At 40.8% G+C, this 26,513-nt stretch overlaps 1 protein-coding gene across 11 annotated transcripts in view; it reads left to right on the top strand.

The window, feature by feature from the left end:
* The window catches only part of LOC122996819 (neurexin-1a-like), a 269,296-nt gene that overhangs the window by 138,438 nt on the left and 104,345 nt on the right, over positions 1–26,513 (top strand). For 2 of the 11 annotated variants that reach the window (XM_044372538.1, XM_044372535.1), the window contains exon 1: positions 18,849–19,894. The exons of 7 other annotated variants lie outside the window; for them this stretch is intronic. In XM_044372538.1, coding sequence (XP_044228473.1) covers positions 19,648–19,894 — 247 coding nt within the window. In that variant the 5' untranslated portion in view covers positions 18,849–19,647. Of the gene's footprint in view, positions 1–18,848; positions 19,895–26,513 lie in introns of those variants that run through there. 2 more of the 11 variants (XM_044372536.1, XM_044372534.1) reach the window with 1 other exon arrangement.

Here is a 26,513-nt window from a genome sequence, read left to right as displayed (position 1 = left end):
AGGAGTTTTTGCTTTTTTTTTTTTTTAAATTATTATTTTATTTGAGTCCGACAAGTACATAGTAAACATGCATTTTGTCATACCCTGTGAGGCCTCTTCATAATAACAGATGACAGGTCTTTTCATTTTATTCAAATCACATTTCATGTCATCTCACTGCATTGGATGCGTAATTCTTTCCATCTGTTAAGCTAATTAAATGTGTCCAGGAAACTCTTGGTGTCAGATGTTTAAAGGTGGGTGTTATCATCAACAGCAGAGCCATTTTTATCCCATGGTTTCACACAGCATCCGTATTCCAGCTCATTATTGTTTCCTGACTGCGTGCTATATTTGTGTCCTCAAGAAGCACAAGTTTTGCCAGCAATATGACGCATTTGCTTTCTAAACTTTTAGATCAAAGTTATGGCCCAAACAGCATCAACTGTTTGTGATTGATATATTGTAACTCGGTCTATTAGAATACATCTTGACATTGCTTTTATTTCAGTAGCTCTGCTTTGAATGTTTAATGTCTTCACCGAGCAAGCTGAGAACTGCTGAGACTCTGTCAGGCAGAAACTTGCTCATAATGTGACATCTGGCTGACTGTTCAGTGAAAGCTCTTTAAAGTTTGAGAGATGAACCACTAGAGGGAGCAACAAACATTGTGTTCTGCTAAATAAAACATCAAGTCAAACAAGCAAAAAAAAAAAAAAAGACAGCAACAAAAAGATGCACTTAATGTTTTCTACAATTTCTCCAGAATGCCTTCTGTTGATGAGCAATGCACTGACCAGTACCAATTACATCACATACACCATAAAAATTCACACAAACTTTGAGCCACAAGATGCAGTTTAAAAGTTATGTGATATTAATCTCTCTTAAAGACATTTAAATGGGAATTCGGTTTGAGGGATTTTGTGTCATTAATGTTGCTTTTGAGAGAACAACGCTAATGTCTGCTACACCTTTAGAAAATTGGCTACTTTCTTATGCAAAACATGCACAGGGGATTTTGTTTGGTCATTATTTTCTTCTGCGGTGGTTCACACAGTAAGGGGTGAATGGGCAAAGTGCTGAACTGCATTAAGGAGAAAAGAACAGAGTGGGCACTCTGGAGATGACACAAAAGCAGAAGAGAGAGCACCATAAATGTTAATGCATTCTGTGTCACTTCTACCAGCTTGATAAGACCCCATCTTTTGTCATCAACAAAAAGTGTTAATAGATTCCCATGCAGCCTTATACACTGAACATACCTGCTGCCTATGATAACACTTCAAGGATTCTTCTGTACATGACGTGTGCTTGAGAGTAGCTTGTCGGGGGCATTGACTGGACTGTTAACAATCAGGGGCTGAGTTCAGATTCTTCTCCATCAAAAACCTTTTAAAAACGTACTTCTAAATAGACTGATTCCATGTATTTTTTTTTATTTTTCTTGCATGTCAGGGCTACATATTGCTTAAAAAATGTGAAAATTGGAAAAGGAAGGAAGCATTTGGATTTGATTTACCATATAATTGGAAAATTCCAGCCATTAGAATGTCTCAAACCAAAATGAGCGTTATATGAGACACCTACTACCATTATTACTACACCCACATGATGGAAAATCCTCAAAACCCATAAAACAATGGCAATTTCACAAATGAGAGTTGAAAATGGCTAACTATTCAAAGTGACTGAGTAAACTTTCATAATTTGGTTGCAAAGTCATTGCTGATTGACCTACTTGATATGAACCACAATTCCCACCTCAGTGGCACAGGTAGTAAAACATGAGAAAATATTGTTACCTGTGGAAAAATGAAGACAATGACTGAATTCTGTCTTTTTAAAATTATAATATCTAATTATAATAAATTGAGCAGAATCATTTATTCTTCTTAGCCCAACTTTGTTAACTAGTAGGTCTAACTAGGGTCTATTTGGATTCATGTAACTCAGGTAACATGAGTTTTTCTATTTAGTTTCACCCTTTCTATCAACGTTGATTGGAAAGGCGTTTAGCTGCCTGTCAAAGACACTACAGAGTGTGAGGAGGACAGAACAAAGGCAATGGCAACTTTTTTTTCCTCATTAGAGGATGTTTGTACCACTGCTTGAGCTCCAACCCCTTTACCAGTAAAAAATCTTGGTATATCCATTTTTGTCCTCACACTGACTGACTGTGTTGCATAGTAACACCATCAACTGAAGGATGGACAGAGACCTGTCAGCCAATAAGGCACGAGTATTTCCACGTATTTTCCTGTAAACCTTCTCTGGTTGGTCTTGCCTCCGTTCTGTTCGCTGATACAACACTGCCATCTTCTTTAGTGACAAACCGCTAAAAGTAGAGAATTATTTGGGGCTTAAGAAGAAATCTTCGCGGCTACAGCCCCAAATGCCCAAACCAGGCAACGCCTATGTAGCTCGTCCTGATCTCAGCCATTCTCGGCTCATTTTACTCTCCCTTTCATTCCTCAGACTGTGTTTGTATCAACAGAGGAGTAGGGCTGTGCTGGAGGTGATGAGGGATATTTTTGATGAACTCCTCATGAACCTTCCTTGTGCATTAAAGGAAGAAAAAATGCAGTTTGGAACTTTTTTTTTTTTTCTCTTTCTTCCTGTCATACATATTCATCTCTAGCAGACCCATAGAGCTCATTTACAGCACTGGGAGCAGAGTGGCTCACTGGATATGTATGCATATATTATATCTGAGTAAATGTGCTCTATACCTGCTGAGTCTAGTTACTGTAGTTAGTCTCATTATGCCTGCTGACCTGACAAAACAATAGGACGGATCAATGCGTAGGCCCATGAGATGCAATATGTAACCATAAAAAACATACTCTCCAAGAAATCTCTTTCACTGAACTGAACTAGTCCTCAGAATAGTGATGCAAGACAGCCTCACTCTGCCAAGGAAAATCTATGAGTAGAAAAAAAAACATGAAGCTGGAGATGGTTGGGTTTTATCTGTGTTGATGGATTGTCATGGGGATAGAGGAGGAGGGAGCGGCAAAAGAACGAGAGAAGCAACTCTGAGGAAAATATCACTTTTTACCAGATATATTTGCATAAGCTGAAATGCAGGCAATTTACAACAGAGCAATGGGTCTCCGAGAAAGCAACTTACATGGGGAGCGCACTGTATTTCCAGATATTTCTCTAGTGGGTAGTCTTGGCACCCTTCCTTCTTACAAGGAGAAAAACTCCATTTCACAGCCCTTGGCCCCATAACATTTACAGCCAGGGTGCATTGAATGGCTGTCAGTCACAATTCAGAAGGGAACTAATATAATATCTGAAAGAACAATACTGTCTCAGTGATCAGCTTAAGTAAATTCAACATGTAAATCATTCTGTGCTGAATATTGTATATTATTAAGTGTGTGCAGTTCCCTGTAAATCCATTGTCAAGCTGCTTTTTGTACAATATTCAATCACTAAATTCAGCTGTAGTGCACTCAATTTTGTTTTATTTATTTATTTTTGTGTTTTATGATTTTGTTAATACATTGTCAATTACTATTTTAGGAACTAGTAAATCTTTAAGAATCAATGTCAAAGACAGATAGCAGCTCTTAGAATTTCCTTTGGGAATATGTCTTTTAAGATGATGATGTGAGATGAGATGATGATGTGGTTTTGACTGAAAAAAAAAAAACATTTGTTCTTACATTTTCATTTGATTTAAATATATATGCATATGTATTGTGTATCTATATAATTTAACCAAAAGTGAACGAGGGTATGTAATCTGAAATGCTGTATATTTTCCTAATTGCTTATTTGTTATTCAGTATTTGATAGTTTACAATCAGCTCAAATTAACGTAAAATACTTAGACAAAATTACCAAACATATGGCTCTCTAAATGATATTTTTTTCTCCTGAGGTCTTCAGCTATACAGAGAGAAATTGGTTATCAGTGAGTTGGCATAGTGAGCAGGGGAAATTAAGAGAAGTGTTTGGGAAATGAGCATAGTTGAGTGGCGAGTCCTTTAAATCCTTTCAACACATGCAGCTTTCCAACTGTTTTGTCCTGTGGGGGATGTGGACCAACAAATTGTATAAGAAAGAGAAGAGAAAGAGCATCAGTGAGATCATCCAGTGATTTATTTTCCTTCTTTCAGATACAATTTTGATACCCCATGTTATTAAAAAGTATCTTTAGTAAAAGAGAGGATGAAATCACGTATTTGGTTACCAATCAGTGATGTGGTTCAGCCTTTGTTTGAGTATCTTCACATGGCTTTTTCTGCCTTTCCGCAACAGAGAGCGTATTGCAAGTGCATGTAGACACATATTTTGCACTGGGTTTAATTTTTCAGAACAGCTCACTATTTTCTGACTGTGCTTTGAGTGTGTTATGATAAAAGTATTTCAACTTTTCAGTAAAGCATTGCACCTTTCCCTTCAGAATGATCGGCGAAATGACGACACCGATATAAAAACAATCTTTAGATCATCATCTCCCCAACACTTCATCCCAGTAATACGCCAGTACTTGTTTAGAATGAACTACGGACACGGTGTCTTAGATTTGTATTTATAGAACCAATTATCCCCACTGGATACCTACGGTCAGTGTAACTGCAAAAGGAAAAAAAAACACAAAGCATATAAAGCTCAGTGGCCAAGATGAATCAGATTTCTCTCATGTATCATGCATGTGTAATGATTTAGGACTGTTGTCAAAGCATGCATTTGGTCTCATCACTACAAGCAGTTTTTCATGCCAGCAGGAATAAATTGGCATGTAGAACACATATTAGCTATTACCCCAGACAAGAGATACAAACTGTATGTATTTATGTGTAGTGATGTCATCGGTGCTTTTCTGCGTTACCATGCAGACATTCCCAGTGCCTCCTCCCAAGCTTAGAGTGAGTTAATATTGCCATATTGCATTTTGTCTTCTCTGTAAGGTCCACTGGGGCTTGAAAAAAGTGTTCTAGTTTTCATTCAGAAGCTGGCTTGGATGCCATGCTTGTGTTTGTGTTTGTGGGACTTAAACTTCAGTCTAGACATCCTGAGGGAGTTTGCCTGCAGTGGTCAAGCATCTGAGGGTAATGCACAGAGACAAACAGAATGGTGTTTGCTGTTGACCTTAAGTGGGTCGAGAAGAGGCTACAGCGAGGGGTATGCCTGGCCTTCACGCAATTTTAGTCTCGCCTGGTTGCTCTTCCACCCAGTCCTATAGCCAGAGCTATTAGTGCCATGTCAATATTGTATCAACAATGAGGGTTGTGTGTGGGTCTAGTCTCCATCGTCCCTGCCCAAGGGCCAAAGACGAACTCATCCCACTTGATTCCTAATGTGTCTGAGTCATATCTCATTCTTGTGTCTTTGTACCTCGAGAATAGTCCGTCTGGGCCCCCGGCTGTTATCTACTATATGATCTGCATTGTACTTTGGTCTGATTTTTCTAGAGCACACAGAAGAAAGTAGAAGGACCCTATTTCTGTCATGTGCCTCCTCTTCTTGTGGTCTAAAAGACAGCTACCATGTAGCTCTCACACTGACATGTTTGTTGCATCACTTCAAAAAGCAAGAATAAATATTTTAAGAAGACGCTCAAAATCTAGGAAATATAAGAAAGGTACAAAAAGAGAAAAACAATCCACAGACTGTGTTTTCGTGACATGTTTGTAGTAAAGAGATGCTCTTCCTAACAGGAAATACAGCTCGAAATCAAAATGTGATGAGGAGAATAAATATCAGCAGGGTCGTCTATGACAAAATTAAAAAACTGTGACAATAAGCACAAGCTGCAACCGCTGAACGCTGATGCAGTCAATTAAAGTTACAGAATAGCATCATGACAGTGCAGTAGCATACATCAGTGCTGTCAGTAGCAATACCAATTTTACTACAATTTTTGTCTCCAGTGTCTAAATTGTTGTAGTCAAATTAGTCAAGAATAGCATAATATAATTCACATGAGTAAAGTTTTGCCCCAGTTAAGTCTGTAAATATTCAGGTGTGTTCCTAGAATTTCCTTTTCACACAAAATAGGGCAGTGGTGTTTCAGTTCCGCTGTGATGTTCCTCCAGATTTAAGATGTAGATAAAAGCACTCAGGCAGACAGGCAGTACAGCAGACAATTTTGTCCCATCCTACTGTGCTGGCACGCAAGGATTAGACCACTTAGTTTGGTTTCAATCAATACAAGGAGACTCCCAGTCCAGTACTGAGGCCAAGGGGGGTATGAGGCACTGGAGTAAACAGCCTGCTGTCACATCGAAGTAATGTTCTCTTTGCCCTGGATGTGGTCCTCTTTTGATGCAGCTCAGCGAAACAAATCTATGGATCTGAAAATATTTGGGCTTCAGCGTGTATTGAACGCTTGGCCTAGCTTTGAACAGCCATTGTGCCCCAAGACATAAGAGAAGCAGTCTTAAGTGCTTCTGTGTGTTCACTTCAGTAGCCATCCCCCTCAAATGTGCTTACAAGAATTGCAGCGCCTCCAATGTACAATCAAATAACCATTCTGTGTTATCTTTGGTGAAAATCTGTAAAACAATGAATTCATTTTTAACAAAAAAAAGACAAATGCGTGATCAAGTAAGTAACACTCTCGTGTACACATACAACATATATACAAAACATTATAAGAGTGAATGTAGATATAGTATGCTCATATCAACAGCCTTCAATGATGAATTTGGGGATGTTCTATATATTTTTCTTGCTGTCAACAAATCCCATGAAAAGCCCAAAACCAACCGTTTTGTTTGCTTATCATACAGTATGCGCCAGCCCCTGAAGCTACAGTACATAGGAGGATGTGGATCTGCACTTATTTCCACACATATTCCTGTTAGCTGTTCTAGATGGAAACAAAGTTGAGCTGTCCCTGAAGATCACTGCTGAGAAAAAAATAAAGGAAGATTTATTATTTTGTCCTCTTTTTGTTCCCGTTACTGTCACTTCCTCCACCTCTGTCTCATCTCAACTCAATACTAGTGGTCACTATCTGGCCTAATTATTTTCAATAACTTCCTCATGCTGATTGGGTTGAATATAAATGGGTTTCTGTGCCAGGAAGCAACAGCCATATGTGGACGAAGGCTGTTGGCATGGAAACCAGGTCTCGTTTCACCCCACAGTGGATGTTGTAACATGTCTGTAACTTTGCCCAAGCAGTGAGGTCTCCGCAGGAAGCGGCGTAGAATCACTCTCAATCTTTTAGCCGGCCTGGTAGAATATCGAAGGCTCATAAGTTTAACTTGCACACACAGACACATGACTTAATAGCTCACTTGGCTGATGGTAAACCATAGCATACAGCTGTGAGGCCGCATGTCCCTTGCTTATTATGTGATGTAGCGTCACGCTGGCACAGCGGCATTAGTATGGAAGAGCAGCGGTGTGCGACATATTTCAGATTACTTCATAAGACCACGCCGCTGTTCATATGGTGTTCCAAAGATCTATCGTGCCCTCAACAACAAACTCAGCTGTGAAGATTTTTTTTAGAGAGTTTCTAGACATTATTTTTTGTGTCAATGAACAGCATGCGGTCAGATCAGAACATTGCACACATTTAGTTGCCTTCATTGTGATCTCTGCTGTAATCAGAGTCACATCTAGAAGTCGTTGCACTGCAGTGGTGAGAACCTAATCTTTGAGGTGTTTTTATTAATTGGTAGCCCAGAGGGCCATGTTGACAGGAAATAAGAAGCTGTTGTTTCTCCACAACACAATACTAATTAAAGTGTTGACTAGAAGACAGAGTATCTGCTAAACTACCCTGCTGGGTGATACAATGACACTGTGAATATTCCCCTCTTGCATAAATTCAGGCTATTGAACATGACACCCAGGATGACTATGGCAAGAATATAAAACATCTCTTAAAAAAAAAAAAAAAACCCAAAAGATTGTTTGCTTGTACTAAACAGTTGAAAAAGTTTTGATTTCTTCAGTTGACTGTCTATGAATAATTGCAGTCAGAAGTCATTTAAATGAAGACAGTATTGATTTTTACTACAGTGACTTGCAAATTGAGATGCTGATGGACATTGTAATTTTCCGAGTGGCAGGAAGTAGCGGTGGGTTTTTTCTGTAGTTAGAAACAAACTATAAATATTTATGTTATTCACTGTATTAGAGAGTACTCAGCAACTGTGAGTAATATGTCGGCCTCATTTGGCAGGGAAAAGGTCAGAGTCACCATTATCAGCATGTGCAGAGGCAGAGAGGACTAGATAATCTCAGTATCTCACGAATGAAGCAAATTCAATTCAATTACTACAAATGCAACTTACTCAGGTACTTCCTATAAGAAAGAGTCTTGAACATTTTTAGATGCAGAAGGTTAGATTTTGGAAATCACACCTCTGATCTGCTGCTGAATATGAAGTTAAAAAAAGGCAAAAAGAAGAGGTTAGTGTTGAATAGAGTTTGCAGTTTTGGTTTGTTTTGTCATTATATTTTTCACACTGCACAATAGTTATTATTATGTAACTATGTGACAGACCTGCTTGGACGTTAATTTTTTTTCTAGCGTTCCAACTGGGAAAATGCAGCCTGAACAGAAAGACTGAGTTTCTATAATTATTGGTATAATGACAAATCTATTATGTCCTCAGCGACCTGTGGAGCAGGAGGTTGGTGAGTTAGAGAGCTCCAACTGTGACCACGGATCTACAGGGCTCCGCTGCACCAACTCCTGCTGTGATATTGTCATGTTGACAACATGCCACATGACAAGTCTGATTGAGTGTAATTTACTGTGCAATCAAAACTTTACAAACTCTACATTAACCCGTCTAAATTATGAAACAGTTTTTGTGCGGAAAATGATTTGCATCCACACCGGGTTGTTTGTGAAGAGACCTCTGCTCACAGTTACACATTAAAAATGGCTAAATCTCTTCCTCTTCATCCTCTTTTCAGTTGGCAAACAGCAAGCATCACAGCTTACTAAGTAGTGAGACAGACAGCCCAGCTGATCAAATAATTAACTTATGATTGTGACATTGTTTGACAAAATCAACATAAATGCAGGTTAATGACAACAGCTGTGCTGTATGATTGCTTATATTGACAGTTAAGATGTGTGACAGACAAAAGTTAGACGACAGAAAATGATCTTAACTTTGCTGGTTATTCTCCTGAGTCTCCTCCTTCTCTCTATACAGCAGAAAGTACAATATAGGCCTAGTTTTAATTGGTATCCACATTATTTATCATGTTAACCAACAATCACTCCCAAGCTGCTGCACCGCAATGACAAAATCATTATTTTATAATTGACGTCATCTGACAAAATCAACATAAATTCAGATTAATGACAACAGCTCTGCCGCAACTGTATATTGACATTTAAAATGAACGATCACAGAGAAAGTTAGAAGCAACTAAAGGTTGTCTTCTTAACTTTCCTGGCACACAGCCCTGACCCTCACTGAGCAGCTTACATCATTGTTTTGCAAAAGCTTTGTTTACCCCAAACACGCTGAAACACCAAGCAGGCATTTTAAGATTTACACACTCTGGAGACTGTTTTTGGAAAAGCTCTGCTGGGGGGAGAGAAATACTGTTTTAGTCTGGATGGAGAGCTGTTCACAAATTTAACTGACGTATTGTGGATGTATTCTTGGTCTACGCCTCTTTTTATCTGCTAAACATATGTAAAGGAAAAAAAGAAAAACCTCTTGCTCTATTTATGGATTTCTGTTTATACAATCTTGTCCATATGTCTGAGTGTCCTTGAACAAGACACTGAACACCAAGTCGCTCCTGATGGGCAGGTCAGCACAATGCACGGCAGCTCGGCAGTCGTCGGTGCGCGTGAATGGGTGAATGAGAGAAAAAATTGTAAAGCGATTTCTCCAAAGGTAGAACGGCGCTATATAAGTGCAGTTACCATTTGACCATTTATCTGTGGTAAGATGTAGGCCTCCATGTGAGGACACTGTGAATGCGCCAGTGATGTTGTTTGTGTTAAAGTTTAGTCTAATGAACGTCACCAACACTGCAGCAGGCTTCATTTTCCATTTCAATGAGACCACTGCGGTCCTGTTGCAGAGGGATCATTTTTTGCTTTATGTATTTCCTGCACAAAAGTTCTGCCTCAGTTTCTTCGACAGCACAAAGCAACTTCATCTGCCAACACACCAGGTTGGCCAATGTACCTTGAAGGAGAGAGCAATTGTCATGACGAACTTTGCACAGTTGTACAACTTGTCCTTACAAAGAAGCAGAAGAACATACACCGTAGTGTAGTGTCTTGGCTTTTGATAATCATGTTGTACACCAAGATATCCCCCTGCATTGTTTTCCAGTAGTGCTGCTGTTGGTGTGAAAGCCCCCTTATGTTCCAAATTAAGCACAGACCTGGAGAAACACTCACGTTTTGTAGATAAATGTAGATGCGGTAAACTATAGGACATATGCCTGCAGTAAAGCCACAGGAGTATCTAGATAAACTTGTAAAACGCTGTCACAAAGATAATGAACAAGCCTTTGTTTCAAGAGGAGCTTGCCAGTCAGTCTTCATAGCAAACAAACAACTGTTTAGTATGTCTGAGCGTAGCCGTGTGCTCCAGGTAATATTAAACATATGCACGAAGGGATTAGACAATGCAAACTCTCCCCTCTTTCTCCATTAAGTGAAGGTCAACCAAACTTCGAAAACCGTCCTCGACCTCAACTAACTTCTCAAGTGTTTATGCATAAAGGACAGATTTTATGTGCGGCACTACTCATATCTGCTCTTATCTGTAGACGGCTAGGGTGGAGAAGAGCACACACACAGATCACTCAATGTCTCGGCCAAAGTCAGTCCCAGCGATACAGCTGTCTTGACTCAGTGATTTAAGAAGGAAACCTGCTTAATAGGCTTTAAAGATACTTTTGACAGAATCTTTGGTGCTGGGCTGCCACCCACAAGCAGCCTTGCAGAACAAATCACTGGATGGTTCCTCCTTGCCCACTCTATTAAGGAGACATTGTAGGAAAGGGTGGAGGAAAAAAAGAACTTTCATTACAAGAGATATTTCTGTGCATCAGACTTTCTGTGACTAGGATTCGCATAAAAGCAAGAGTTTTTCATTTCTACTTTCATTATGGTGAACTTGATATTACATATTCTACCAGCTGTGTTTCTAATGTAATGGAGAACGTGAAATGCATTCAGCAGACAGAAGTCTAGAGGTAGCATAAGGCCAATTCTACATCTCAATTGTTTTTTAGGCACAAGGAACTAGATGCAGTCAAGCCTCAATGCAACTTCATGCAGACACACTCGAGTCACGCTGCCTCACTCGCTCTGTACGTGACACACTTTTCACGGAAACGCATTGCGTGCTGTACTATAGGCCATTGGCTATTCATATTCATATACCAAGCCTTCATTTGGACATGAATGCCTCTGTATACCCTGGAAGACTCGGCACTGGCGGCTTCCTTGCACTGCTTTCCATTGGATTTTGTTGCACGCATTAGATGTCACCATCATTGAGAATGTAAAAATGTTTGTCCCCACAACTTTCCTCGAATTAAACTAAATATTTGTGATAAATAGCTTTAGTCTTACCATTTGACAAACTTGTCAGCGTACAGTTAATTGCATTTTCATTCATTCAAGTAGAAAATCTATTCCTCCTCCACAGTGTGAAGCAGCACAATGAAATTTGCTTGTATTTATTTGACCAATCAGGCCAAATGACCATTTTACTCAACTATTGCAACTAAAAACAACACAAATCACAGCAACAGATCTCCATACGGCCTGCGACATGTGCCTGCCACCTAAGTGCATCACGACTAGTGTCGGAAAACCTGCTGCTTGTTGGGACCGCAGAGTGGTCCCCTCTGTCTGCTCAAAGCAATAGTTGCATTACTTTCATAATGTTGGTTTATTCAAGGACATTGGCGATACATTCGGAAGCCCCTGCCTATGAAATCTCCTCTTTTTGAACCCAAGTCCAAAGGCACTCCTTTCCAAGATCGCTGCCATCCTGCAATGTCAAAGAAGTTTCATCTTACCACTGTTTGGTCTGCCCAGCCAGCTAAGAAGAAAACCTAGTTGGCAGTGGGAGGAACTGACCCAGTATGTGCCACTCCCTGCGGCTGTTCAAACGTACTGTTCAAAACAGTATTCCGACTTCAAAATAACAATTTCCTTTACCAAATCCTGCATGGTGTCCTTCTCCTGCCTGTGTCCGTCCAAGGCTCACCCCTCAGCGCTTGCCTACCACGCAGGAGACATTGCTCAGCTGCTCCTCTTCATCTTTCTCCACTCCCACACGTCCCAATATGGTTCAGAAGCATCAGCCATTTTGAAACCACCTCAGCTTTGTCTCTTCCACGGGAGGAGTTCTACCAGAACAGTTTGCCTAACGCAACCTTTATTACCTTACGTCACCTGCTGTTTCCACACAGCAGCACAATACTTCTTAATCTCCAGCGGTGCGTATTTCTAACAGAACAGCTTCGCATGTGAAGCCTGTGTGAAGTACAGCTTCTGCGATGTCTGCCATAAAAGATGAGAGCCACGAGAGACCACACAACCACCTGATTTGTGTGAAGGCTCATCTTATTCATCTGATCCGTGCGTCTTGAATAATTCGATGTTACTTGAATGATTCAACAGAGATAGGACTAAAATAATACACGGCGACTGATACTTGAAATGTATGAGTATGACATCACATGTCATGAAATTGAAGTCTCAATTGAGTTTAAAGTGCATTTTGAATGAATAACACTGGGAAAGAAGAGCAGTTGTAGGAGTACTCATTGATTAAACTTTGTGTATGGAGGAGAGGCTACTCTATGTGGAGGGATCCTCACTTGACTACGACTAGCACTGTAGAATGCCTTTGTATTTAAAGAGCTATATTTCTGATGATGTTTTCAAAGCGCCTCTCTGAAGAGCATGATTTTTTTTTTTTATGATTTATTTAGTAGTTTTGTTCCAAAAGGAATGAACTTCATTCAAGAGGAGGCAAGAGACTTTTAAGAGGAATGGAAAGCTGTTTGTTTATAAATACTTTCGTATTCAGAAGAAGACATTTTTCTCCCCACTAAACCACTTTGTTGTCCCAGTTAGGAGCACAGCAGAGGGGTTCGTTAACAAAGAAGCTGTGGCCTCCTGAAGGCAGACACAGTCCGTCCTTGACCTGCTCAGGATGAAGCACTCTGAGCAGGGGACTGATGTACTTGGGACGGATTTCAGCAGAGACAGACAGACAGAGACAGACACAGTGGCCCGGTGGCCCACTGCATCTTGGGAACTGTCAAAGGAGATAGAGAGAAAGCCTCCGGAAAGCTGCCGACCTGTGGCCCCTATCTCTCTCACTGACAGTTAGGATTTGGTTTATGCATTCGCAGACACATCTTCGTCACACATACACACACCCACTCACTGACACACACGTAAATACGTACGTACGCATGGATGCAGACGCACACACACACACACACACACACACACACACACACACACACACAACCTTTATTTGCACTTACGTACAAGGTTTTTTGAATGTTATTTTCTCTGCACTGGATCTTAATGTGTATTTAAATGGATTTATGGAAATGACTAACACTGTTGTGGCATCGCTTATGCATTAGGAGGAAAAAAAATGACGGTTCGTCACATCAGCCAGATTCCAAAGCATCCCTCGCCAGCAGAATTCATTGAGTGAAAGGAGTGAAAGGAGCCTATTGGCAATACAAACAGCTCAGTGTGCAATGAAAAAAAAAGAAAAAAAAAACATCTGTTTATCTTCCATATATGTAGTTTGGGGCTGCTCCAGCACTGGTAATGGAAAGGATGATGTGCGCATGTACATGTGTGCTTGCTGGTTTATGTTCTGTGTGTATGTTTATGTTTATTATAAAGAGAAAAACATCATCATTATTTGACTATAACCATGTCACTGTGCTTTTATGTAGATAAATCGTGGTGTAGAGCAGTTCCTGCATTATGCTGAATATGTTACAGCTATATTTGCTTAATACTCATTTTCTTTACAGCACAAGATAGTGCCACTCCCTGAAAGCAACATATCCAGATAAAACTGCTGCAGTATGTAAATAGAAAAATCTAACCGAGTAACTTTCAGTATTAACAGTATCAAGAGTTTTTTTTGAAATAAACTTATTTTAACTTCATTTAGTAGCTCAATTAAATTATAAGTCATTTGAGACAAAATTAGAATAAGGATGAATGAGAATTGATGTTGAATTTTTGTTTCTTTGTTTTTCTCTAAGTGAAAATGAAGCCATTCCATTATACCACCGTGCACTGCCATTTGCTGATTTGATTTTACAACACTAAATGGGCATTATTTCCTATTAGAGGGCTGTTTTATCAGCTTGAGTGGTGTTATTTATGTAGTCTTCACAGCTTGCATAATGAACAGCGTGTGCAGTACAAATCTCTACGCAGCGCATGCAGCGAGGGGTTGCTGCATTTTACATAAACCGTGACATTTGAAGTCGGTGTAGCAGATTTAGCTTACAGTACATGCATGTATGCTCTATTTATTTTAATGTAATAATCGTCGACTGTGTGACGGCCGCGCATGCACGACAGATGGATGTTTGCAGAAAAGAGCTAATCACCTAATGAGGAGGGTAGTCATGGCCGGGGTAATAATTGGAACCCCCAGCTACGGAGCTCTGTAGCACGAGAGCCAGCCAGTGAGGTAGACGAATTGAAGTCGATGCCTTTTTGACCTTTGCGGGTCAGAGTTTTCTTCACTCGCTCTAACTGATACAGTAGAGTGCTCTGACAGACAGGCACCCTGATGTAAGATCCTCAGCCAACACAAACAGTATTGACACTCTGGCCTCCTTCTGAGTTGAAATACAGTACAGGCTTTTGTGTTTGTATTGAGTGTTGACTCCCTGTATCTGTCTGTTCTTATCATGTCACATCTCTGAATGACTAAGACAGCACTGTGTTTCTATTTCCGTACACTTGCACACATTAGCATCAGTGTGTGCTCCTCTGTCTCTCTCTGTAGCATTTGTGAAGCATGTTTAGATGAGTAATGACACATTTGATATTCACAGAATACTCTCAGTGGTATTGAGAGCTCAGGGTTAATATTGTATGTCAGTGTATGACACGCAGTATTAGTGTCGAATACCTTGTTTTTGCGACAAAACAAAAACAAAGTTCGTTCGGATGATGAAAAGGAATTTGTTGTGTAGTGGTAACAGTTGCTTGTTCCATTGACTGCGCATTGAACACGTACTATATTGTGACCAGCATCAGATAGTAGCTCTTTTGGTCCCTCGCTGCCGCTTTGTGTCATTTAAGGAACTTTTACCACATAAACATTTTATGAAGATGTTACCGGAGTCCTACGCAGCTTTGAATACTGTACACATGATGCTCACTATAATATATTCTCCCTACCAGTGTATTCCCCAGAGATAAAGGCCTCAAGGCACTCTCGTGCGTAGAGACACATATGTTGCTACTGGAGTGACACAGATGTGTCACTCCAGTACAAAACAGGTATACCCGGTTCACGCATGACTTAGCCTGCATGCTTGATCTGCTCTCAGCCAACAATAGCATCTGATACACCAAGTCTCACCTGCTTAGAGAACAGCGTGTAAACCGCCGTGATTGCCTCATTCCCGGAGCTTTCAGCACGCCACTGATTGTGTTAATTAAAATAATACAGCATTAGATGTATTTTCCAGTGATGGCTACAGTAAACATCGCCGTAGGAGGAGAAACATTGCTGCCAAAGTGGTTCTAAGTGCCCGTCCCCCTGTGAAGGGTCTCTTCATGTGTGATAAAATGTCGCCTGATGGCCCTTTAACTGATTTAAAAGCCTTGTTTCAGTCGGGTCAGGTACTCTTAGACCACCCATCTGCTGCTCTCCTTCCACTATTCCTCCACTCCTCCAAAATCATCTCATCAGCTCAGTCCTAAGTGAGTAACAGAGGCTACTCTTCCTCTCTAAGGGACTATTACACCCGAGACCAATTTCTCCTCCTCTCACTGATCACATTTGGGGGGGGGAGGGTGAAAGTCGCCCTCACTTTCCAGCAGATTTCTCCCTCTTTTTTCCCTTTATCTTTTTAGATAAGTGTCCCTGGCTTTACTTTAGGATTTTCACCTTAAGAAGAAACAAAACAGAGGAAAGTAGATCCAAAAGGGGCGATCGTTCTCAAAGCATCACATGCATCAGAGTCTTTCACAATCCTTTGGGTCTTAAATGGAAACAAAGAAGAGCTGTTTTTGGCTCTCTGTCAAGAAGACATCTCACAAACACGAACAAGAGTCAGAACACAGTATGAAAATCAAAAACTCTTTAATGGTAAAAGTTTAGCTGTGGAAGAGGTTTTTCTCATTTTGTGGCCAACGCTCTGCAAAATCATCTTGTTAAAGCAGATATGATCTGTAACTGTGCTGGAATTAGTTTAGGTAGTGGTGCCAAATGTTTGCTTTTATACAGGCAGAAGAAATTTAGTTGTAAATGTTTTCTAAAGTTGTGTGCACGTCCTCTGCTTTCCTGTTTCTCATCCTTCAGACAGTCAATTTGTCATCAGAACTGAAAAGGGCAAAGTGCATTCTTAGTGGTAATCTAATAGAGGTGATCTTATAGGAATTGATCAGGGTCAAAACAATTTATCAGATCATAGTTGTATACTTTTGCATGCACACTGTTAACAGCTTAATGGCTTCTTCTTAAGTTTTAATATCTGGAGCGATTAGATGTTTTTAAGTTATATTATTCAGTCATATTGAATGCTGAGGATTCTCTGTTTCAGTGAACATGTCGAACATGAGCTGCTTGTCTTGTTGAGCTCTTGTGCACTTTGTAGATTCGCCACTTGGGGGCACAAACGAACAAGTAACTAATGATAAACCTGATAAAGGTATCACCTCACTGCTGATGTCATTAACTCGAGGTGTTGCATACTAACACAGCGTTTCCACTAAATACAAAGTGCAGACTTAAAAAAAAAAAAAAAAAGTGCTATAATTTGCACACATTACACTTTTATTTACTAGAATATCAGGCTTTGCCATTTAAGATCTCATTTTGTTTCTCTGTAAAAGTTTGCAGTTAAGGACGTAGTAGGTCGTTGTCCTTGGCAAGCAGCCCTGATAGATTGCCTTATTAGGTGTAATTATGCAGATTGCACTGCTGATAATTATAAAAGTGTAAACACATTCAGCAGGAACATTCCTTTTCACCATTGCAAATGAGAACAGAGCAGTGGTTCTATGCTGCTGACTTTTTAGCACCAGGTGGCTGCACCAAGTTATTGAGATTCTACAAGGTGAGAGCAACACAGTTGCCTAATGTGTGCAGCATCTGTTTTGTAGTTCAATTGCTTTTTTACTTCTATATAGGAACACAACACCAGATAGAACAAAGAAGTATGAGTTATCCTCATCTGTCCTCATGCCAGATGGCAGATTATATATATCTTATCTGTTATGTTTATTCTTTTACAAAAATATTTGTTCTGTTTTTTTTTTTTCTTTCGTGGATTTAAACTCAGGTTTCAGCAACAATTCTTTAAATTTGAGACCTCAATTCTGAATATGTTTGTAGTTGGTAAAAAGATCAAATGAAATGTTCATTATTGAGGTTAATATATTGGTTCTTGCTCTCAAGGTTTCTTTCATTGTCTTCATGTGAGCAACCATGTCAAAAAGAAAATGGAGAAGGACATATTATCCTCTGTGTCACACTGGCTAAGTTGGCTTTCTTTTGGGCATGAAAAGCCTGTATATTCCCTGTAAACCATAAAGATCAGCTCAGCAGTGCTTAGAGTTTTTTTTTTTGTTTTTTTTTCCTCAAGCTTGGAACACTGTGCTTCGAAGGGGAGGATGTTGAATGGCCAGTGTGCAAACAGAGGCAGGGACACTGCAGCTGAGCCTTGTGCTCTCCAGTCCTGAACTCTGAGCACTGAGCACACTTCCCAGCTGAACAGGATTGTGTTTATCAGCAGGGCTTTTATGTCCACATGTTCTCTACATTTCTGTAACCCGCGCTGCACACTGAGTGTGAGATCAGCATTCCCTCTCTTGTGAGGAATGGTCTTTTATTAGCAAGCAAAGCATACTTGCCCAGATTCAGCAACCTCTCCATGGATAGTGCTCAACTGCCAGTGTGTGTGTCTGTGTGTGTGTGTGTTCATATGTGCATGAGAGAGAGAGAGAGAGAGAGTTGCTTATGTGAACTGCAGCATCATCACTCTTCTAAAATCTTTCTAGCGATATACTGCAGAGTCCGGTAGGTTGAGAACCTATAAAAAAAACAGTTTTCTGTGATATGGAGGTACAAGGATTGCGTTGTACTGCCGGGCTTCAATTCTTTATATCCACAGGACTATTATCATACAACTTCCCAAAATTCACAGAGAGTGAAAGAAAAAGAAGAAGAAGAAAAAAAAAAGAGACAGGGAGAGGAAGAAGAGGAGGAATCTGGAGAGATGAGATGATAAAACTAGAAACAGAAATGAATCTAGCCTATCCTGCTTTCTTTTTTTTTTTTCCTTTTTCTGCTCATGAATGTCCGCACAGGAGAGTGGATTGAAAAAGACTGAACATGGAGAGTAGGGAGAGGTTGTGAAAGGAATCAGGGCTGGGGGACATAGCTTCAATTCCTGCTATTCTGCCTAAATAGGCTCTTCCTCTGCAATGCACTCAGGCTCCAGTGATTCGCTATGTGAATGCTGCCCATTTGCATAGCCACTCTGCCTCCTGCTTCCTGGCTGGCTGTTGAGGCTCCCCCCCCCCTCCCTCCCTCTGTCCTCCCTCCTCCTCCTTCTCCTCCTCCTCCTCCTCTCTCCCCTCGTCCTCTTGCGCACATCTTCTGGAACGGCGCTGCTGATGCTGCCTGTGTGTGTGAGTGTGTGTTCCTGCCCAGGGCTGCTCTCTCAGGTACTGCCGTCGCTATCGCTCGGTCTCATTGAGAGCACAGATCTCTAGATGGGGAACGGGCGCGCTACTTGGCACAACTTACAGGTGCAATCACGTCGTTTCCCGCGCACCGCTGCAGCTGTCCGACACATGCAAATGAGACTCGGATTTAACTATGGTCCCATTCCTCTGGACATCCTTTGAGACGACTGGAGGAGGAGAAGGAGGGAAACTCAGAATGTCTGTCTTGGTTTTCTGAAGAAACACACTTTGTACAGGTGCTGTCCATCTCTCCTCAAGTTGGCTTTCTTCTTTTCCTGGCAACTGTATTTTTTTTTTGGAATATTAACAGTTTTTGACGGGAAGATGTCTCTAATTTTGTGAGGTCTTAACAGAGAGAGGAACAGAGAATAAGGGAACTAGGGGAATTGGAGCAAGCTGGGATTTCTCCATTGCTGTTTGAGGTTGCCCTAATTTCTTGAGTGAATGTTTTTGATTGTTTTTCTATGATGATTTATGATACTTCTTCACCTCCCTGGCTGCTGCTACGGATTTCCTAACTCAGTGGGAGAACAGCTTTTTTTTTTTTTTTTTTTTCCCCCCACAACCGACATTTTGTGTGGTGTCCCTTTTGCTTTTTTTTTGCTTTCTTTCTTTTTTTTTTTCTTTTTTTTTTTTCCTTCTCTGTGGATCTGCGCGAGTGTCTCTGGGCATAGAGAGATTTGGCAAGGTGAGAAGTATGGGCTGTAAAGCTCACTGAAGTTCCACCTCGATCTGAAGCCTCATCTGGCCACTCAGGGAAGATGTTTGGAGGCTGGAGAACACAGTTTACTCCCCTGAGGCCCGTAGCAGAGCCCCTAAACCGGAATTCAGCTTCACTCACCCACCTCGCCTTGTGGATCACTGCCCTGGCCCTGGGCTTTGTGGCAGGGTCAGAACCAGGTGCTGTGGAAAGTCTCCACCACATTCACCTCTCCCATGGAAACAAGCGTCACCACATTGTGCCTATTGCTATCCACAGATCACCTGCATCCCTAAGAGCAGGGCACAGTAAGTATTGGTTGTTCATTCTCTGCGTACAGTACCTTACTTTTTGAGCAGTTTTTTCTTTTTTTCTTTTAAATTTCATGACTGCTGCTAACTTTGAGCAATCTTTAATCCCTCCATAGCAATATGAGCCTGAAATACTATGTTTTCTGGATATTTTCTGTTTGCAAGAATCCCCCTCCCCAAGCCATATACATCGCTCTGTAAGACACGGAAAGTCTAGCTTAGATACATCCCCTTTTTTTCTGTCTCAGCAAAGTGCCCTCTGTCTCCATGTCTGAGATTAGCCGTATCCCTATCTCCAGATGCTCCACTGTGTCCAGATTAGACAGGATTAGAACGTTGTGGCGCTCCATGTTGCCCCTGGGTGTTTCGAAAGAGACAAAGATGTGTTGCCTCCAGCTCTGCAGGGCGTTGAGCCGCTCCTGGCCCCTGCCCAGCGTGGAGCGTAGATGAGGCCCCTTTTACTCATGTGTGGCAAGAAGGTTCACGGCATGGGCATTAAGAGTGAGGGAGAGACAGAAAGAGGGAGAATCTCAACTAGGAGGAACTGGAATGACCTCACCCCAAGTATTCATGGTAGACTGCAGTATCCTTGCCTCAAAATATGAGAATATTTTTGGAGATACTGCTGACACTTTTTTTTTTTTTTTTTTTTTTTTTGCAGCTCTTTTTTCCACTTGTGGTTTTGTGAATTTCACTTAAAGTTCTGAGTGTTGCTGATGTTTAATATTGAGGCACTTAGAAGACCAAAATACTCATTTCCTTTAGTCATCAGACTGCCCAGGCATTTTTGAGTGACGTAATCATACTAGTGTAACACTGACGTAATGCTGAGGTACCCAGGATTCATTGAGTAGACAGTCTACCACATATTCATACTGTAATACTCTGGATTCACCAATATTACAGTTTAACTTGACAATGCATTAGGTCGTGAGTGATAACACCATTACAGGTATTTTCAGAATTGTTTTTACTGGACACAGGAGCAGCTCAGAAACAAAGCTGGAGCCTGGATCACTGGGCAGAGTTAGACCTGTATGAACAAGGGAGTCAGAGCCCCTCAGTGATGATGAGGAAGATGGGAGGTTTGCCGGCCTACTGAGACAACAAGAGAGGCAATTAGGCCACTCTGCCGTGACCTGTCTGGAGCGGGCAACACTCATCTCGCCTCCTGCTCTCCCTAAGGACCTCAGGGGGCATGTGGTGCTCTCAAGCAGATTCCACGACTTAATATCATAGTTATCATAGCTGCTCCTTGGTGCCATTATTATGAAAGAGCTCACGGGGACCAAAGAAAAGCTTTCTCTGTAACATGATTAAATTTTTGGTTGATCAGCGCGCCGAGGGTACATAAATGCAAAATGGGAGACATGCTGTTCAGCATGGTACCTGGCTCCAGGACAAAGCCTGCTGTTGTAAAACCCCAGTGCTGTTGTCTTAGCTGTGCTGCAATAGGTTTAATTTCCATGGGGCTTGTTCCTTACATGGGTTGTCTGTTCACTGCAACAATGAAACGTGTGCAGCTCTCTTTTAAATTGTAAACGTGTGAGCAGATTTGATTCTGCGTTGTTTACGGTATATTTTGCGCTTCGTATGTGTCATTTTTCTGTATTTAAACAACATACGTGAGCCTCATGTTATCTTCTGTTGCTCTCTTTCTCGCTTGTCTCTCTCTGTTTTTCCTCCCCATCCCTCTGTCTATCTCTCTCTCATAGCTTTTGGTGTCACCGTCAATGTTAAAATCTAATCCTATTTGCAATACTTATGTAACTGTACCTGCCTTTCACTATTATTGTCACAGTGCATTTAACATTGTCTCAAGTGATTAGACCAAACAAAGCTAATAGCGTACTGGCAGTTTGTTCTATATGCAAATTGCCTCACTACATCATGAAAATTCACTTTTTTTTTTCACTTAATATGTAGCTAAATTTAGTAACTGTGGTTGCACTAATGGTGGGCTATCCATCCATTTTAGAAACGTATAACAGCATACTGTAAGAGAAAACATCCTTTGTTTCCCTCGTGTTGAACTTGTATGTCTGTCATTGATTTATGTGGAAAGAAGGAGAAAATTACCATGGTCAGGATGTATGAAATTGAGTTGGAGTGTGATGCATTGTTTGTTTAGGGCTAGCAGTAATGAGGTTCAGACAGTATCAACTCTGAGTAGCAGACATACCATTCATCATGAATATACTCCCAGAGGTGATAGTCTTCTTTCCTAGAGATGGATATGATACTCGATATGTTGGATAACTAGGTTATCATATTTTCCTCCGTACCTGCTCTTCTTTTTCACCGAGTCCAGATAGATGAGACGACCTGATCAATCGGAAATAAGCGTTGTGGAGTTTAAACAATGAATCTCCTCAGCGGTTAGCGGGAAAGTGGGAACTGACTTTCGGTTGATTTGCAGCTTCTAACTTCTACCGGGGAGCGCAGACGATAGTGATCTGCAATGATTTGGCAATTCCCTGTCTGAGCAAAACATACAGGACACTCACATGTGCTCGCTCTACCTATGTGTACGGTATGTTTGTCATCCTATCACAATCATAGAGCATATGTTTAGTAGGGAGGAAGTCAACCACCAGATCCATGATGGTTATGCGATATACTTAACACACCTGCTCCATCAACTGCCGCACATATGGCTTTTGTATTTCAAAAGTTGGCGGTTTGATCAAAGTCGGTGAAGCAATTTAAGTGATTATAATCCATTTTAAAGCTCTCCACCTTCAGAGCTAATGGAGGAATGGTATACAGACAGTGCTCTTCTGTGTTGGTGCTGCTGCAGAGAAAAGATGAGGGGGTGGCGGGGGGGGGGGGGGGTTGAGGGAAGATATAAAAGAAGGTAGGGAATGAAGAACAGCAGATCACTTCTGAGATGGAGAAAGTAAAGAAAGAAAGAGAAAGAGAGAAAGAAAAGAGAGAGAGAGAGAGAGAGGAGGTATAGAGTGGATGGTCTCTCATGTTGCCTTGCTGCCGGTGTGTTGTGGGCTTGTATAATATAATTACTCCCATGTCTCTGAGCTGATGTCATTCTGCGATAGTGCGAGGATGACAGTATCTCTGCTTCTGTGAGGCAGTGGAGATGATAGCTGCCCCGATAAGGATCTGAGTACATGTTCCTCTGCTCTAGAGGGAGCATAGGCAGTTATTGACCCACGGATGAGAAAGTGAAGACTGCAGTCATTTCATTCTCTTCTTCCTCTGATGTACGAGAATGCAGACAACCTTTTTTTTTTTTTTTTTTTATTATTTGTGTGTGCTTTAGGTCTTTAACCTACTTGTATCCTGTGATACGCACCCGCTCTGTTCTTCTATCTCCTCCCTGTTTTTTTTGTTTTTTTTCCCTCCCTGCTCTCTGCGCTTCATCTCTTCCCGACCACTCTGCCTTAACTCACCCCCAGCTCCCTTGTCGGTCTACAGAGCCCATCCAAGCAGACAGAGTGGGCAGCCTTTTGCGCCTGCAGTGGTCTTTGTGGTTTCGTTGGTGACCAGGCTATGGTTGGCATGAAGGGAAATGAGACCTGACTGTGCGTGCGGTGGGCAGTGAGGGGTCAGCTGAGTAATGTGTCCGGTTTCGGATTAGAGACTTGGAAGACATAGAGGGAGAGAGAGAGAACAAGAGCCCCCTCCTTTGACTCAAGGGGATGTCTGCGCCCCTCACATGCATAGGTCCTGGATGAGTTTGAGTCAGGGAGCTCTTTACCCACAAGGCACTCTATGAATCAGCAGCAGCGGCAGCAGCAGCGTCGTCTCCCCTGCCATGTTCCTCTTTCTTGTTCATCCTGTCTGTCTATCTGTCTGTCTGTTTACACCTCTGGCTTTCCTTTTTTAAAGGTAGTTTGAAAAGAATTGCTTAAGATGATAAGTCATCCAGTCCCTGTCTATGAGTAGTATTACATCTGTTTGACATCTAACAAGTGTGATAGAGAAATCATTTTGCAAGAAAATGGAAGAAAACTGTCAAAGTATACTGCGCCGCTATTTCCCATTGTGCATTGTTGATTTCACACATACACAGCTGTTAACCCGTCAAAATACAGTTACATGTTGTGTTTGCAATGTGGAAATTAAATGGTAACACTTACAAACTATACTAGATGCATGAAAAAAAACTTGGAATATCATTAGATAGATTATATGGAACATTAATAATTCTCATGCAGAGAATTTGGTTGTTTTAACAGCAGGATACATCAAAACAAGAGCTGCAACAAGAGCACAGTAATGTGCAATGTAGCAAAACGACACAATCAATTGGCCAGAAGAGGTTATAAATTTGTAAAAAGGTAAAAAAAATAATAGTAATAATATTAGAATGCATGTAAAAAAAGTATAGCAATGAAAAGAATAAGAGAAAAAAAATAAATACAGAATGTTAACATTAAACTGTTTCCATATTAACTGCTAAAATGTGTGAACCACTGCTGAATTTTTGTACGCCAACATTAACTGTACAGAAGGCAGGAAGTGTGGAGCAGCGATGCAGCTGTGGCACAGGTCAGGGTGTTAAGGTGTTAATGAAAAGAGTTTAAAGAGTTCTCCACAGTCCATTCTGATTGACTCTATAAATGCCTCTCCATTTCACAGGGGAATGGCACAAGAAAGAAAAAAAAAAAAAATTTAAATAAATAAAGTGGAGATCAAGAATGCAAAAGCCCGCATTTTTTATCTAATCTGAATTGAGTTCAGTCACCCTGGAGAAGCCTCATTCTCTGTCATCATAATGAGGCAGCAGCTATCTCTGTGCCAGTCAGGCCTGCGTAGACACACTTATGCGCACTCACTCACAAATGCACACAAGCTCAGTGCGTGCACAAAGAGCAACGCTCTCCCAAATCATCTTTCATCTCTTTGATCACGTCGAATCATTGTCAAAACAGAAGAGTGTGAATATGGGTAGTTGAAGCGATATGCAAATTTGCACATGGGAAAAGTTTCATTAGTATAGTGTAACATATTATTGCATAGAATTTTAAAATGGGTCATAAAGAAAAATATGCACTCGGAAGGTATAAAAATATAATTGTACGGACATACAGTAGTATTGTTCCAACAGTACAGTTATAACTGCCCTTGTGATGGACTAATTGGTTCTGGGAAAGGTCAAAGGAAAAAAAAAACAGAAGATGGAGGGTGAAATCTTTCAGCCTTTACAGCTTGATAACCCCAACCACAGGGGAGGCCAGAGAGGATGGCTTTCTATGGCAGCCAGCTCGCAGAAGACAAAAATGTATGATTGCCATTGATCAGCTGATCGATAATGAGCCTCTACTTAAATTTCACACGGCTGTTTTGGGAGGAGAAAAAAAAATCCATCCCAGAGCTCCTCTGTGTGGGTGGTTTGATTGACAGTATTATAATTATTCTTAGCTTACAAATAACAACCTAACAACTTTAATATAATGTATTTTGGCTTAATGATAGTCTGGAATAAAAAAAAAATTAACATTTAAAAAAAAAATGAATGGCTGTCCTGTGTAACAATAGGAGGCCTCAGTAGAAGCCAACCATGTCATGACTATTCTTTTTTTTTTTTTTTTTGCAATTTACAATTGCTCACCTGCAGCAGAGTGGCAACAGAAAGAAAGCTGCCCCCTAATCCACTCTAATAGGATTGTGTGGGATTTCACCTTCCTCATTGCTCCTTCCATCTCTTAGAGCCTCAGGCCTGCTGGCAAGGGCTGATAAAAACATGCCTGCCTAACACCTAAGTGCAAGCTAATATTAGCATATATTTTGCAACATAGTGTAGAAATACAATGCATACCCACGCACATTCCTTTTTTTTCCCCCCCTGTTATATATTTATTTGTTGGTAGATACGTGGCATCCGTGTGAGATAGAGGACAGCACAGCTCTCTTATGGTGCTCCTACATTGCCTGTTGATAAGGGGGAGGCAGAGCGTTATGCTGTATATAAATCGCAAAGGCAGTAGTTGTGCTGAACAACAAAACTCCCTCTCATACACCTCGGCACATCCGCACATGTAACACATGCGAGCAAACTGATACGCACACGTGGACTTTGAAGACTATTGATGTTTATTTCTGGTGATATTTTTTTTCTCTTGATCTTCTCCGGATTCATATTTTTTTTTGTATCATTTCCATAAGATATGCAGCTAATTAAATAATATCTCGCCACTTAGTGAAGGCTTACTTACAAAGTGAGGCTACTCAGCAATAGGCAAAGCAGATGTTTAATCCTGCAATTAAGGCCAAGGCGTGCTTGTTGTCTCCTGGGCATGGCTTACAAAAAGAGTAAACAGTAAAAATGAAGCGGTGTCATGCAGGGACGACAGAAAAATAAGACACATTAGCAAGAGGAACAGCCTTGTTCTGTGGGTAAAAGACCATACACGATTATCCACATATTGATATGTCTTAATGTAATATAAATAAGTGATCATGTGTTGTAAATTACCCATCCGTTAGCCTGTAAAAGGTTGATTTAAGTAAAATGAAGGCCATAAAAAATATTGCATTGTGTGCAAACTGAGTGTGTTAAACAGAGCCTGCAGGTTTTTGAAGTGTTGTTTATGCGCTACTTTTGAACTACCATCTGCACACATTGCCTCAAGCTAAACTGTGATTTGTTAAA

The sequence above is a fragment of the Thunnus albacares genome, chromosome 14 (genome assembly GCF_914725855.1).
Source record: "Thunnus albacares chromosome 14, fThuAlb1.1, whole genome shotgun sequence".
NCBI lineage: Eukaryota > Metazoa > Chordata > Actinopteri > Scombriformes > Scombridae > Thunnus > Thunnus albacares.
Note: the sequence above shows the minus strand (reverse complement) of the source record. Positions and strands in the feature narration are given on the sequence as shown.